The sequence below is a fragment of the Centruroides vittatus genome, unplaced genomic scaffold (assembly GCF_030686945.1).
Source record: "Centruroides vittatus isolate TY-2023 unplaced genomic scaffold, ASM3068694v2 contig_424, whole genome shotgun sequence".
Taxonomy (NCBI): Eukaryota; Metazoa; Arthropoda; class Arachnida; order Scorpiones; family Buthidae; genus Centruroides; species Centruroides vittatus.
This window is the reverse complement of record NW_027122230.1, coordinates 565,073-582,423: the sequence shown is the minus strand read 5'-3', so window position 1 is coordinate 582,423 and position 17,351 is coordinate 565,073. Positions and strand designations below refer to the sequence as shown.

The window sequence follows — 17,351 nt, the reverse complement described above, 5'->3', positions numbered from 1 at the left end:
ATAATAATACAAAATTAAATAAGTACCAATGAAAGAAGTAATAGTAAAAAACAAGAATAATAAGAAAAATATATATAAAAATTAAATCAATTTGTATACAGTAACCAATTTATATGTAGAGAAAAATAGATCAGACAATGTTTATCATCTGCTGACTTCAAGCAAAGTTCTCCAAGCATATGACAAAGGTACCATGTCTATGTATTTGATTGTAATGCCTTTAAGTATACATCTGTATATTTCCAATACCTTCAAATATTTTAGCCAAGAAGGAACTATGATTTGGTGGAGAAGACTCGGTCTGACATAAAGGTAGTTAATGGTGTATTATTCAGCATTTTTGTGATTGATTCGTAGTTTTCATTTGATCCTCGTAAGTAGTGATCTACATGTGGCACCAATATGCTTGTAGTAATGATCAACTCTGTGGTCTCGAATGGAATTGAGTAGATGTCAGGAAGAGTTTTTTTTGTCTGTAAGATCCTTACGTTCCTTAGTAGGCTTTGTTTGGCTTCTCTTGTATGCAGTATGCACACTAGAGTGTTTCGCATTCTGTTTGTTGATACTGCCCAATAAATTAATAAATAACTAAATTTTTTAATTATTATTGCCTTACTGTACAGGTAGCTTAATAAAGAAAGTCTGTTTTTTCTGAAAACATTTCCTCATTCTTGTGTAAATGCTTAACACCAGTATAATTGTCCTGTTAATGATTAATGTCCATGTTGACAAATATATAATAAACTAAATTTTTTATTTATCAGGTTAAGGTGTAGTTTGGAGTATTTGATACTCATGATAATAGTGAAGAAGAGTGGCATGAGGATAAAACTTAGTAATAGTTTCATTCGTAGTAAATATCTTTAGTTATAATAAACATAAGTATATTAAACAAGTCAGCCTGATAATATATAGATACATAGCTAAACAATCACCTTAAATATTTGGGGTATAAATCTGCTATTTTTAATAATTAATACTTAGTAATTTGCTACTAGAGGTAGATATTAGGTGCCATATCTTATTTAAATTGATGATGATAATTTAGATAAGAGATGGCACCTAACGTCTACATGTAGTAGCAGATTACTTAGTATTAAATATTCATATTCAAAATAGATTTATAGCCCGAGTATTTAAGATAATCATTTGGCTATGTACTGTAGTTATAATAAACCATATCAAAATAATAATTGCTATATATATATATATATATATAATTGATATGTATATTATTCTGATTTGGTTTACAAAAGATGAAAGTGAAAATTGTAGTGCAGGAGAAATTAGTACATTCCACATTTTGTCTAATCAAAAACAGATAGAGGAATACCACTTATTCCCAAAACTTTGAGGGGTTTCGTAAGTTTGGCTTTCCCCATTGTGCTGAGTTACTTTATAAGTGTTTGCTTCTGAAGCTTTAAGTAGTTTGTGATAAAGCTGTCAGTGAATAATACATTTTAGATGTATTAAAGATCTCACAGCCAAAAATGATAGCTATAATTTAGTATTTTATTCATCCAGAAGGGTAAAACAAAAATCAAAATAAAATTTTTCTAGATCACAAATGTACAGTACATGTAATTGAAAAGTCACTTCCCTAAATTCTATGTCAAAATATATAAACATTTCCATTTGGCAGTACCTCAAAAAAAAAAATAAAACATTCAAACATGTATCTATTAACCACAATGGAAAATATTTATGGTTGTTTTATTTGTTGTATTTCTTACTTATCTGTTTTTATTAATTATATCAAAAGTACATATAGTTAATTAATAAATTAAAGATTATCTGCTAACAGTGAAAATTGTTTATATATTTAATTTTCATTTGTAGAAACAAGAAAAGAGAATGCAGCATGCTATGAAGGAAACTGAATTTTTGAGGTTAAAACGATCTAGATTAGGGGTTGAAGATTTTGAACCACTTAAAGTTATTGGAAGAGGTGCTTTTGGTGAAGTAAGACTCGTTCAGAAAAAAGATACAGGACATGTTTATGCGATGAAGATTTTAAGGAAGGCAGATATGTTAGAAAAAGAACAAGTATGCAATAATTTCATAATTTAGTTTTAAATTATATACTGTACTAGCAAGTAGGCCCGGCATTGCTCGGACAAAAGTAACGATAGCGAAAATTAAGATTATTACATTATAGTCACAAAAAAAAAAAAAAGAGTAATTTCATCAATGAACTAAGTTTTTCTAAAGAAAGGTCGAATTTGAAAATCGAATGTTCTGATATTGTTCGATTTTCACAACGTGTTCTGATTATATCGTTTGATTTTCATCGAATGTTCTAAAGAAGAAAGGTCGAGAAAAACCGAACTAATCTGTTTAAATTTGAAAATTGAATATGTTCCAACATATTACTCTTTTTCTTTTTTCTTTTTTTTTTTTTTTCCAGCGCCTGTAAATCTTGCACATCACTTTCTCTTGTTCTCCATTGTTACTTAACACTTTGGAACTTATATCTGGTACTCTAAGTGTGCACCAAATTTCAACTTTCAACTCCTAATCGTTTTAGTGAAAATTAGGATTATTACATTATAGTCAACTTTATCTGTTTTCACAGAATGCAAGAATTTGGTCCTCTCTGTTTCCAGACTAATTACAGAATTTTTAGATAGGTCTAAAAATATGTTTGATTTCGAAAAACTGCATCTGTGTCTTGCACTTCACTTTCTCTTAACATTTCCATTGTTACGTAACACTTCCATCAATGATGGAAGTGTTAAGACTTAATCCTGTCCCTCTCCCCCGTGGGGAGGAATTTCGAAAAATCCCCTTTAGCGTGCGTTCTCATGACGTACCCTGACTGTGTACCAAATTTGAACTTTCAACCCCTTACCGTTTGGGCTCTGCGCTGATTATTATTATCAACTCATCTCGATTATATATATAGATTGGTCTAAATATAAGTCAACTTTCAGTTTTGGAGTCCTTAATTTTTGAGAGAATTAGCACTCAAATATAAGATGATCTTTTATTATCAATTTTATTTGAATACAGAAAATTAGCAATTTACATTAAAGAAATTTGGAAACTCATTGAAACAATATTATATCAATTTTAATTCTGTCAGAACTTTCATTTCATCATTCCTATTTTCTATTTCATTCCCATCAAGTTGTTAAGCTCCCTTTAACAGTACATCATCATCTATTTTGTCCAAGTTAATGATAACTAGTGATGAGACAATACCAAAATTTCTTCCGATTTTGATTCCTTTGATTATTTTCTAAAGTTTATTTTAGTTTAGAAAAATTAGATTTACATTATGAGAAAGGTCCATTAATAAACATCTAGCTTAACAAAGGAAAATGATTGGAAAATTTGGAATCATCTTTTGAAAGAAACCCAAAAATTCTCCATTTATATGTGGATATGCATGCCTTTATTATGTTCTACAAAATAACTTTGTAATCTTATTTCAGATAAAGTTAATGTTGCAACACTACCCTCAAAGAAATTATAGTTAATTCCTTTTTACTCAAAGAATCCCATCATGTCATCTTGTGTTGCCATCTTTATAAACTGCTTTGTTGGCCAATGCCATGACTGGGGGAGAGGGGGAAGGTAAATGAGAAGATGCACTTCTTTTTTAATATTTCTCACAGTCAGTATGCCTCGGAAATGCATTATTTTATGATATTTAACACTAAATGAGGTTCGGAAAATGATGCAATGAGCCAAACAAATACCATCATCACATTCTTTCATCCAAATCAGGTCTTTCTAAATGTACAATTGTGCAAACTTTTTTCGAGGAAAAGGAGAATCAAACAAATGCCTAGACTGATTCACTTTAAAAAATCCAGCAACAAGTTGCTAAACTTTTCTAGCAATATTTGGTGATGCCATCTGTTATGATATCTTATTTAAAAATTTTTTATATTTTTAATTATCATCAAATGGCAAAAGGCTTAATTTTGAGGGTAGGGATGATTTTATACAAATTGTAAATGCTAATAATGAGTACAATTGTCATTAAGTCCAACCCTACTGGAGATACACATGACCCCCATTATCTCACCTCCTTGACTTTTAATCACCAAAATTTAATAGCATCGATTTCCCTAATAAACAAACCTCCCTGCAAAATTTTAGAAATTTTTGACAAAAAGTACAGGAGTTAAGCTTCAAAGAGGGTGAATGAAATCATGCCTCCCATCACACACACATCCATACATACAGAAAAAATTTGCATGAAACAATGGAAAGAATACTGTGAAAGATAAGGAAAGGGATAATGGAAATAGTGGACATGATATCAATACTTGCCATGTAGTAGTGGAGTATAGTCATGTTATGAAGAACATATATAAAGAGATAGCAGAGTATAAGAATACCAAAATAACATAAGTATGCAACCCTACTATATACAATTTATTATGCAATGGCAAAGATGCTCCCAATCAACTCTGCTTACTGGGAATATATTGTATTCCAGTGATGAACCATAGAGACCAACAGGAATTGGAGTACATAGGCTCCACAATATGCTATCTGCAAAAGCGATTGACTGCACATAGTTATGATATCAGCCACAAGCTCACCACCGACTTTGCTATTCATGCCTCAGACAGCAACATCCAGGCCAATCTACAGAACACCACTATCATTACAAGAGCTATTAATGATCAGAAAACATTAGAGCCTTGCAATTGCTGGAAATATATAAGCCAAAAAACAAGGGAGAAGCATTAATTTTAAGGATGAGAAACACATGGCAGATATTACTTTAAACCACATTTATGCCCTTTAATAAGATCAAAATTAAAATTTTTTTTTTTAATTTTAAAAGTTTAAAGAATTAAACAGTTTGAAATAGGTTTAATAAGTGTGAGTAGAACTAAAAACTATAAACTAGCATTTTTCTTGATGAGTTCTGCAAGAGCGGCAGAGGGTAGAGCCCATTGATACTCCATGTTTTTGCTTGTAAATAATAATATTAAACTGGAATCAATTGTTCGTAATAAGAAAAAGCATATCCCTCCAGTTTAAGACCTGTGAGACAGAGTATCCAGCCCTAAGGAATAAAGCATTTGCGAGCATTGACTGCAAAGTTTGGTACCAATGGATGCAAAGAAATTGCATCAATTTTGTGAAATCAAGATATGCTTGTGGGAGTGGAAGCAAGCTTGTTAGCAATGGCTGACTTAGCATCAAATGCAGACCTAGTTACAAAATTAGAGGTAGATATTAACAATGTAATATTCTTCACAAGTGTCTTCTCCAAAAAATAAGTAGGGTGGGAGTGCTTATTGACTAGTGGGCCACTGGTCAATGATGTTTTCAGGATGCGTATTCTTTGAATTATTTCAGTAAATTAATTAAAATGTACCAGTCTGTATACAATATATTCATATTTTGTATAGAAATAAATTTGTTTTAATTATGATCATTACTAGTTGTAAAGTACTATTTTTAGTATCTTAGGAAACCAACACTAACTGTGGTCGGTAAAACTTCCATTAACCTAACGGGTACTTTACACGGATTTGAGGTTAGTTTGCCAGGCCTGGGCTTTTAATCGTGCACCGAAAAATTAGTACGAATAACGATAAATATCAAGTCAAAGCAAAAAGTTCAAATATATTTAATTAGTAACTAGAATTTACTACGTACAAATGTCTATAATCCAAACAAAATTTATTAACGAAATTCAACAAGTCAACTTTACAATAAACTCAGCTACTTGGATTAACTTAATATTAATTCCCCTTTTGAAAATTTGACAAATCAAATACTTAGCAACTATGAACAAAATCTCTTACTAATTAAACGTCTATCCGTCACCTCACTATACGAAGAACCTATTTCCTCAATCCTTTTGATATCGTCAAATCAAACTCCTCTTTAACACCTTGGATCGTCCAATTATCAATCTGGACTTCTATCAGAAAACACTTCGCTGTCGAATTCACCTCACTCTGGATATCACCTCGATTTAGAAATCACTTCCCTCTGGAATTCACCTCCTCCTTCTTCGGTTAACATACGGGTTTTATACTGTGAGGTGACGTCCCACTTCAGCTGGGTTACTCCCCTTATTTACATACTTAGTTTCTAATATTAAGTTTTTTTTCTGGCAGCTTTAATTTTCGGACAAAAGCTTATAAACCGTTTACAAAGTATTTATCATAATTTTCTGGGATATTAAGACGGTTTATCAAGTATTTCTTTACTAGTGAGTGTGGGGACTCCCTTCTCCATTTTTTTTTCTGCGGACCGTTTACTTCTGCTGGGCAGTGCAAGTGTGCGAGATTTTTCCTACGGCGCTTATTTTTTTTTTCGTGAGTCGTTTTATCTTCTTTTTTCATTACTAATAAGGGAGTGGTGGGGAACCTTCGTCCTAAATAAACATAAGCCACAAACAAAATATAATAAAACGAAAAATAATAATAAAATAAAAATAACGCTTGGACTCAGTTCCTTACATAGTTGATTACCATACATTCAAATATAAAAACATTTTTATTAAAACATACAGAAAAGCTACAAATCCCTCTCAAGAAGTCAGTCTTTCTTTTTATCAAAATGTTTTCGATAGAAATTCTCTCATGATCAGTGAATGCATCTACTAATTATCTTTCTACTTCCAAACATCTTTAAAATATACATAACTTAACAACCCAATTTGTGATTAGAGCAAAATGATATGTGAAATTATCAGACTATAATAAGACTAAGTTAATAATTACATACAAAGTAATTTGTCTAGAGCAGTGTTCTGCAACTGGTGTGATGTGAACTTTTACATATTTTATTAATTTCAAGTTTTATTTATATATTTTTATCACAGTTGCTGTGTTTCTTATGCTTGTATTTCATTCTCTGCCACAGCACTGATGAAATAAGATGATGTTAAAACACATGTCGCCCAGTACTCACTTATTCTTTTGGAGTCATATGTTGAACTCACACAGATCTGGAGCAACTCCAAAGGAAAACAAGAACAACACTTACTAAACATAAACAACATCATTTTAAATCTGCCACAGAAAGATTAACCCTTCCATGTAAAGATGGCAGATGTGGCCTGATTGACATAATAAACCTTCACTACGAACAAATACAGACACTACAAGAGTTTTTCTACAAAAAACAAGAAACATCACAGTTACATAAAGCAGTAACTCAAATAATACTTACATTAAATTTACATTCACAACATATGGACACGACATGACACAACATATAAATAGCGTAGACACCATTACGCAATCATGGGTGTGAAAGGCACGCCATGGCAGACATCCCTATGACCTAATTTTTCCCTATGACCAGGATTTTGTTGATAAAACTGTGTCAAACAGCTGGTTGCCTCTCTGGGGAGATGGACGGATTCTTGATTGTCATACAGGATCAGGTCATAAATACTAAAAACTACAGAAAACACATACTCAAAGATACAACAATCACAAATGGTACATGTAGAAAATGTTACATCATGCCAGAAACCATACACACATCACTTCTGGTTGCAAGCTCTTTGCACAGACAGATTATTTACAGGCATAATCAAGTAGCAAATGCATCAAGTGCTTGTAAAGAAACACAGAATTATTAGACATCCACGAACCATAATACAAATACATTCCACAGACAGTATTGAAAAACAACACGCACAAAATGTACTACGACAGAGCCATAATCACAGATAAAACAATTTACCACAACATACCAGACATCACACTCATTGGCAAACACAATAAAATCACATACATTATAGACATATCCATTCTAAACACTCATAATATACAAAATACTGCACTGAAAAAATTAGCAAGTACACAGAACTTGCCCAGGAAATAAGGCATTTGTGAAGGATGGATAGGGTGCTTATTGTACTTGTCATTCTCTCCTCTACAGGTGTCATACCACACACACTACACAAAAGCCTGGGCACATTACAATTGAAGAGAAATGCATACATCACACTACAGAAGGCCATTATATTGAATACATGTCATATTGTTAGGAAATTTCTGAATACAGACACACACTGACACGCTTATTTAATTTTTGTCTTGTTTTGAAATTACTATGCCTTGACTCTGGTCCGGCATAGTACACAGCCATCAGTGTCACCTGAGTATAATTCACAAAACCCAACATAATAATAATAATAGGTTTTGGTATTATGAAATTCTATCAATAGTATCATATCATATACGTTTTTGAGGGGAATAACATTTTGGTGTGTCATATTGAATCATGTCGAGTCATAGGTGTGCCGCAAGTAGAAAAAGGTTGCAGAACACTGGTCTTAGAGTAGATGGTTAAGCCATCATCTCATGATAATTTTGCCATATTTTCACATATTGTCTGACATGCTGCATATAACCAGGGAAGAGCAGCATGCCAGTTAAACTGCGACTAAAAATATAACCAGTCACATCTAACAAAATTAGCAGTTAAATAAATTTTAAAGAAAACATTATTCTAATTACAATAAAATAATAACATTGTAATTTGACTAACTTACAGTCAGGAAGTGTTTTCATTTATGGTGCAATAAAACAATTAGTGGCTTATTGACATTAGTAGTAGTAGTTAGTCATGTGGGCTGCACTGAACAGTGTACTATGAACTTGAAAGATAACTCCTTCCTTTCAAATTTCACACAAAGCAGATGTTAATTTGTGTAAGTTCAGATAATTTACATCTAGTTTCTGAAATTTGATATGTTTATTTTTGCATTTTTGGATGTAATTACAATAAAATAAGCAAAAAAAAAAAAAGAAACACTTTTGGCATTCCATGAGTATTTTACATTGTTAGAAAGAAGACAAAATGCAGAAAATAAACATATATTTATAGTTTATGACGTTAACCATTAGTAGAAAAATGCAGAGGACCCAACATATATTCAACAGACTAGAGAATAGTATTTTGGTTGCACAAGACCCAGGAAAAGTGGTTAGGGAGTTACAAGACCTACTGTTAATGGATTAAGAAATTGGTACCAGCTCTCGAAATTGATTTCGAGAGCTTATATCCGTATATAAGAATAGAATCGTGTTTTCAAGCACTAATGGAATTTATGCTCCTCCAGATCCTAGAATTAATTAATTTTCCAAGGAAATGATAGAGTTAACTAACTTAGTAAGTTATGAATTGTTCTTTAGTTTTAACAACCAATTTTACAGACAAAAGAAAGGGGTCCTTGTGGAGAGTCCAATATTAGGATTGTTATGTGAACTGGTATTACAAAAATATTCTTAACAATTTTATGGCAGATACAGTATATTTTAAAAGATAATGGACAAAAATGTTTGCATCATTTGGAAGAATAATAAAATAATTAATGAATTTCTGGATAAAGTTAATACTAATAACTTTTATACTAATAACTGATGGACTGAAACTGAAGATGGAACAAAAGAGTTTATTAAAGATACATTTTTTGGACATAAATATCAAATTTAAGAGAGGAAATTTAGTCACCAGTGTATATGTTAAACCAACACGTAGTCCCCACTATGTCCCATCTAATTCGAATGACCCTTATTGATACAAACTGTCATCATTCTGGCACTTGTTAAAAGAGAATATCTGTATTGCAGTAGTGCACATGAGAGACTGAAAAAACTTAATAGAAGTAAAGAAATTGCCAAAACCCTAGGATACAAAACTAGAACCATAACAGAAGTGATTAGAAAGTTATGAAGGAAGCAGACCAAAGACTCAAAACAGCACACTCAATAGAATTTTGAGTGTTGGTCTGCTTCCTTCATAGTCTCAAAATGTATAAGTAAAATTCTTTTACTTATACATTTACTATATATTGCAGATGTGAAATTTTACAGTAATTATTTATTTTTAAATATTTTTCTACTTAGTTTTGTAATGTCATTGTTCAGTTTGCATTCTGAATATTGGAACTTTAACTGACTTGATAAAGATATTAGTGTTAGATCAAAAACATTAATCAGTTTTGTTTTATACTGGAGAATTAAAGTATTAAAGCAGTTATTTTACAGTTTAAAAATAATTATTTATCAACTACACTTTTTTATTTGATTCAGTATAGTTTATAAATTTATTTTTTTCTTAAACTATCAAATTACATCTATTTTGTTAAACAACTAGCTATTGCCTCAAATAAGAAGTTTTGATTTTATATTATTTGTATTAAAATTTTTCAGATTGCGCATGTTCGAGCTGAGCGTGATGTGTTGGTTGAAGCAGATCATCAGTGGGTTGTTAAAATGTATTATAGCTTTCAAGATGCCATTAATCTATATCTTATTATGGAATTTCTTCCTGGTGGTATGTATTTAAATATATTTTTTTATTTGAACTGATAGTTTAAATTTACTTCATAGATTATTAATATTTTAGTATAATGTACACAAGGTATGATCAAAAAGTTTGGGGACTTCGACTATAGGGCATTCGAATCAACAACATAAATCTTTGCCATGGTGAGGAGGTACCATCATCTTCCTGTTATAGACCACTACTCATATCACAACTCTAAGTAATTGACCTTGCCTTGCTTAATAGCACTACACAGTGCAAAGAGACTGTATCTTAATCATAAGTAGTTGGGCATCCAGTAGCCACTGAGATGTCTAAACATTAAAGTTGGATCGAGAAAAATGCTTGGGCTCTGGCAGTACAGCCCAAATGAGGACAAGCCGTTCTTACCTTCCTTGCTTTCAAGTCTAACTGTCTAATATAGGCATATAGTTTTACACAGATGAAAGCTGTTTTACATACACTCAATCAAAAATGGAGTGGTGTTTAACTTCTTGGGCTGTGGGATTCTCCTTTTCTTACTAAGGGGGATCTCCCAGCATATTGCTGAGCTATTGGTCAATAGACCTCATTACATTGTTCCATCAATTTCTTTTAGTTTCATAAGCATTATGCTTCTGTTTTGGGCCAGGGTAGGTAGATACCCAACCCTAGCCCTAAAATAGCCTTATCTGCTTTGGCCATGTAATAATGGTGGGATCCTGAATGTCCTCACTTTTACTTTGAACAGCTGGAGGGGATATAAGATAGTTTTGACCGAGCATTAGGCCAGAGATCTACTTATGTATATACCATCAATTCCTCTTCATTTCAGGCCAACTTCACATACCAGTCATAGTCTGCTCGAGATCTGACCACAGCCAGTTCCCTCAGGTAGGATGGGCAGCTGGCACTTAGACATGGAGTGGTTTGTTTCCAGCTGCAAACCAACCTTACTGTTTGCTTTGAAACAGCTGCATTTAAGCAGTGTCGTTTTACCCTCTTTGTGGTAGTGTGCCATTGTGTAATGGCTAGAAGTCTGGGCGGCCACCTGCAGTCGTGGACGATAAGCCCAAACTTGTAGCACTTGTAGCATCCAATTAGGACTAATGTTCCAAAACCTAGTTTTTTGTCCATTTAACATGGACCTTACCCCTTTAAGAAAGTCTTTTGAATAGGGGCCATGACTTCACAGACTCAATTGATGAGCCTTTCCTTTTTGATGGAAAACTTGGGCTTCAGATTGTCGACCTTTAGGCCCAAGTCATTTTGGGCAGAGATAACCTCTGCTGGGGTGTGTTTATTAAGATTGTGAGTAAACCCCCACAGCTGAAGCAGGAGTGCTTCAGCCGTGGGGGTTTACTCACAATCTTTGTGTATGCCCATCACAGGACTTTTTGACTCCACTTGACTGGGTCTTGAATGATTGGTTTGTAGGACGTGGGCCACCTTTATTTCAGTAAGGGTTCCATCTTCTGTTCTTTGAGTGCTGAGTTTGCATCCTTGCATCAACACTATGATCATCTTTTGAAAAAGGTTCTGGATGGTAGAACTGCCAGCATCTTCAAGATGCCCTCTATCTCCTTGCTCATATCTGAGCATTTGTACTACAGTCCCTTCTTGCTATTTGGCAGAGGAAGGGTTCCTCTCTCTACTAGCTGAGGCAATCATTCATCCTGGGTCTGTACAGGACATATCAACTTTACCAGTTTGGAGAGCAACTCTTCTAGTTGCCCTGAAAGCCTCATCCCCAGCTGTGGTTGGACATTTTTCAAAGCAGTATCTGCATGTGCCACTTCCTCTTGCATACGCACCTGTCTGTGCAGTGCCTGCTCACTATAAATGTGACTGCCATTTGGCTAACCAGTACTTGCACCTCTGTTTTAGGGGCAAACTTTTCAACCTCTTCTGGGCTGGAGTTGGAGGCTAGATGGATGATCTGCTCAGCCAGCCTTTTCAAGACGAATGGTTGGCTGCATTCCTGCCTATGCAGCTTTCTTACTGCTAGCATTCCACTTCTTGTCAGACTGCTGCTTTTTAGTTGTGGTGCCAGATACACCACTTTCTCCCTCTTGTTTTACACTGGATGGCTTTTTGACATTTCCCACCTGCTCAGGATTCTTTACTTTGCACTCCTGAGAGTTTAGAGTCGCATGCATAAACTCTCTTTGATCAGCCATGATAAATAAAAATAAAGAAAGAGGGGTCAAGGCCATTCCCAAATTTCCAAGGGTGCCCCACATCCTTTTGAGAGTTGGAGTATGCATTTAAGAGCTTTTCCACATCTGGTTTGGCCCACTGCCAGGACAGCTAACTTTTTAAATTGCTGCCTGTCCAAGGTCACCTAAATTCAACTGATTGCTTGGCTATGGCCATCCCTTTGTCCCTGCTAGGATACTTTCTTGTTGTTTCTGGTTTTCCAGGGCAGTTACAGTCCATAATGGACTTTTAAGTCCCTCCTCCCAAGACATAAAGAAGTTGGCCCTGTGCCATAGAGAAGCTCTCCAACCACATGTTATGGTAGATAACACGCAGGGTAAGGTTGTTCCTGCAAGCCATTATAGGCACTATCCCCCTGGCCACCAGCAAGGTTTTGGCAATAGGAGTATGACTCCTTGCCCCACTGGCTTTGGTATGCAGGCTGCAGTCCCTAGACCAGCACCTTTCTCTCAGTAAGGGTGGTTTTCCTCTTAGAAAACTGCTTCTCCTTTACCATGTAGAAGGATCTTTATGCGGATTCACAGGCTCTGGGCAAGATCAAATGCATTCGTCCTCCCATAATGCATTCAACCATTGACCTCGTGCCACTGAGAAGAATGGGAGAATTTTTGAGTGTGTGTCTTGAGTTCCATGGGGCAAGGTTGTTCCCAACCATGGCTGCCAGTTCTCATACTGACATGATGTTTGAATTCAGGAGATTCAGGGTTCCAGCATTCCCAGGCTACAAAGGGCACTATGGGAACTTTACCCACCAGCACAGCAAGTGGGGGAGTTCATATTGCTGCCAACGAGAGTGTTGCTCAATCAAGGACAGCCCACAGAACAAAAGGGAAACTTACCATATCTCAATGGAACTCTTATCAAGTGATGCCTCACAAAAGCACCTGCTGGTGCTTTCACTCCTTATCAGCAGGGCTATCAACTTGCATCAGACTAGCCCAAACAACTATAGTCAACTTATCCCATAAGACGTCCCTGGGAATCCTGTTTGTTGCAGTTACAGAAACCACTCCCTTGCCTGTGAATATTTCGGAAACCCATTACAGGCCCCCTTCACAACAGCAACATCGAAAATGACCACTGTGCTTTGACCAAACCAGTCTTCCCTCTGTTTTAATGTGAGTCTGCATTCACTATTCCAAACTGCAGTTTTGATTGTCATCTGTCCAAACAGGGAAAGGTTCCAGATTGGAGAGATGCTCAAAATCCTGATGGAAGTGTGGATAGGGACATGACACTTGGACAATAAACTTCATTAAAGCCTCGTATATATACCCAAGGCTCATGATATTCTGACACCTCTAGAACCTAGATATGAATTTGAAAACTCCATAAATGACTGAAGCCAAGGCATGATCTTAGAGGCCTAGCAGTGAGAGGCAAATGGGTTAGAACCCATTTGCCTCTCACTGCTAGGCCCCTTGCCACATCAAGGACACTTTCCTACTTTGGGGGGCTGCTATAGACTGTTAGAATTTTTTTTTCACATTGGCAATTGGCATGAACGATTTTATAGCAGTTCATCTGTTAGTATTTAAGTGACAGTTGATTAACAATTGCATGATTTTTACAAATTTGGTTTTAAAGTGTGTTACGATCAACCTTTACTCAAATACTAATGGACAAACTGCTAAAAAACTCGAGCAGTTTATAGCAGGAAGTTGACAGTCACTCCCCACCACAGCAAAGATTTTGATGTTGATTTTAATGTCGCCGAACTGCACTTATTGACAGGAGGCCCAAGTGGTGTTGAACGTGAGTGGGAGCATTGAACACAGAGACAACTCTCTCCAGTTACAAATAGTTACCTGCTTTATTATAACAAAAACTATCTTACGACAATAATACACTTTTAACAGGCGGTGGAAGCCAAATTTTCTGGGTCCCTTTTTCCGGATGACGAAGGTCCAAAGAGGAAAGTTCTCTGATGTTTTCTCAGGAGTCAACGGCCCCGGGGTGTAACTAGGAAGTTTGAAGAGGATACTTAGTCTGTAATGAGAATAATCTTTTCAAGACAGGGGTAGCACATTCAAAAGCACGAGAGAGAAGACCCCCATATCCTCCAAATTTGGATTTTTATAATCTTTTTTTGGTCCCAGATGGAACATTCCACTAGGTCAGTTTCGACTTACCTCCACTTTCCAATTGGTCCTCACTTGTTACAAAATGTAATGAGATCAGAACACAGGATGAGTCAACACTGACTGTCAATTCGATCCACATCAAAGATGTTTGATCTTTAGGACTTACATTATTCTTTTGTCTTAATTTGAGAAGTACATTTTTCTAAGAATTTTCTTCAAACATGTCCTTTTATGGACATGAAATTTCTATTTTTCCCTTTTTGTTTTTTTGTCGATTTTACAAAATATAATTATTATTATTGTTTTCTTTACACAAGAAAATAAAATTTAATTTTTTTTTGTGTATATGGTCCTGGTTCACTTCCGGAGCCTCACAGTAACACCCTAAGTCCTTGAATTTTTTGGTCACACCTTGTATATTCATATGTACTTATATTTCTAAAAAACATACACTCTGATAAATTTTTAGGTGATATGATGACTTTATTAATGAAAAAAGATACTTTGTCTGAAGAATGTACACAATTTTATATTGCCGAAACTGCCTTGGCTATAGATTCCATTCATAAATTAGGATTCATACATCGAGATATAAAGCCGGATAATTTATTGTTAGATGCTAGGGTAAGTAGAATAAGAAGAATTTTATTACTGTTTAAATATAAAAATTAATATTCTCAAAAATAATAAAACAATTTAACCGTTGAAGGCTGATGAAAATTACTTTACATTAATTGACCTTGATGTAAATATGGGATATTTTAAACAGTCTCTGAAATGAAATAAAATTCAATAATTTACAGTAATTTTAAATAAACATTTAGTTTTACGTACTGACATATAAAGAAATATAAAAGAGTTTTAAATCTTTTATATTTTTTTATATGTCAATACATAAATTGTTATCAATAAGAAATTTTTATATTATGCATTTAAAAAAGCATATAAAAATTTTTTATTGATGACAATTATAAATATTTGTGTTACATGTTTCTCACAAATAAATCCTTTGCATACATTATATACAGCTGTACTTTTGTTTTCTGTTTTAGGTCATACTATACATCTTTCTTTTTTTTTTTTTTTCTTGGATTTTTAGGTGTTGAGGTGCTGGTTGATCCATAGATAATTAGACTTTTTATCCGCAATATCTGTAGCTGTTGTCTGTTTTGAATATGTTGTTTAATTAATGCTTCTCTGAGTGCTTGTAAAAACAACTGTTTTATTATCCAAACAAGAAATATTTTAAGCACAATAACTTTTTAGGATTTCTCCTCACCCAGAATCCTGCGAAATGTTAGAGAATTTTGTAATAGTCAGGGAAACTCTTATAATATGCCTAATGTTAAAGAATTTTTCTGAAAATTTACAAACACTAGATTTTTAATTCAAATTGAAGGAATTTATAAAGCTAAAAATATTTAAAATCATTTTGTGCTTTCTGATGTTATGTGTGTGCGCACACAATATAGTCTTGGCTGATGATGATTGTTGTTACCAAAAATAAGTACTATTTGTAGATAACACCAGATTGGGCTGCCCTGCTTTGGGTAATAAATAAAATGAGCTAAACTGCAAGCGATTTATTATCCGGTTTTACCTTATTTCCTCTGGCTGTTTGAAATTCAGTTGACATAATCAAAACAATTCACTACGCAAACCAAAAAAAGATGCAACACAAAATCTAACTCAAATACCATAAATTGCTGAGATAATAACATAAATTATATGACTTGCATGACTTCATCCCCTGTACAATTTCCTTCATTCTCTCCAATTCTCTCATCCACCATATACTCATTCTTGCCCTCTCCCACACAATGCCTTCATATCAAAATCCCAACCAAACCAAAATTAATACCAACTGTTCAATGATCAGCCACATTGCAGTGCAATGATATTGTTTTATATAAGTACAGAACATGAAAATGAAACTTAATTGAATTAAGTTAATGAGCATATACAACTTTTGTTAGATTATAGTTTTTCTAAAAAATTTAATTCAAAACATACTTTAATATATAGATTATTTAGTATGGAATATGACCATGTTGCATATACTGATAGTTCCCAAATAATGCTAAATTTATTTTTAATTTCTCTTACTAACTCTACTTAGTTTAACATCTCAAATATGTGAAAATTATATATGGAATTTATAAGGGTTGCCTAAATGCAAAGTGAATACTTGTGATATTTCATTGTGCAAAGTAACTATTGGTGGGCCACCTTGCAAGAGGTAAGCTCAACAAAGGTGAAGCATGAGGTGCATTAAGTATTGGTGGGAATAGATTTTATCTCCAGTAATTGGCAGATTAATGTTAAGTTAGTTATGATGGAAGCATCCAGAATCAAACAACAGGCAGTAGTTTGGTTTATGGGGCTAAAGGGAATAGGAGTGCTGACATCTATAGATGAATGAAACATGATTATGGTGAACATTGTTTAGGACAAACAGCAGTAAACAATTGATGCAATTATAGAGAAGGCTGCAAGTCAATTTAGTATAAACTGAGACTAGGTCAGGCAGACACCATAATCTCCACCTCATCAATTGCTGTTGTTTTGACTTTGACACCAGACACAACAGTCAACTCAGAATGCTATTGTGAAACTCTGTCGCGTTGCACAAAGCAATAAAGTCAAAATGGCCAGGACTTCTCTTACAAAAAGTTATTTTGATTAATGACAATACCTGTCCCCATATGGCAAGTGCAACCATTGCCATGTTACAGAAATTTCACTGAGAGATACTAGAACATCCACCATGTAGTCCTGACCTGTCACCATGCGAAT

At 34.2% G+C, this 17,351-nt stretch overlaps 1 protein-coding gene across 4 annotated transcripts in view; it reads left to right on the top strand.

The window, feature by feature from the left end:
* The window catches only part of LOC136976767 (serine/threonine-protein kinase tricornered-like), a 95,715-nt gene that overhangs the window by 56,906 nt on the left and 21,458 nt on the right, over positions 1–17,351 (top strand). For all 4 annotated transcript variants that reach the window (XM_067272132.1, XM_067272130.1, XM_067272128.1 and 1 more), the window contains exons 4-6: positions 1,840–2,046; positions 10,158–10,281; positions 15,025–15,179. In XM_067272132.1, the coding sequence (XP_067128233.1) occupies positions 1,840–2,046; positions 10,158–10,281; positions 15,025–15,179 (486 nt within the window). The remainder of the gene's footprint in view (positions 1–1,839; positions 2,047–10,157; positions 10,282–15,024; positions 15,180–17,351) is intronic.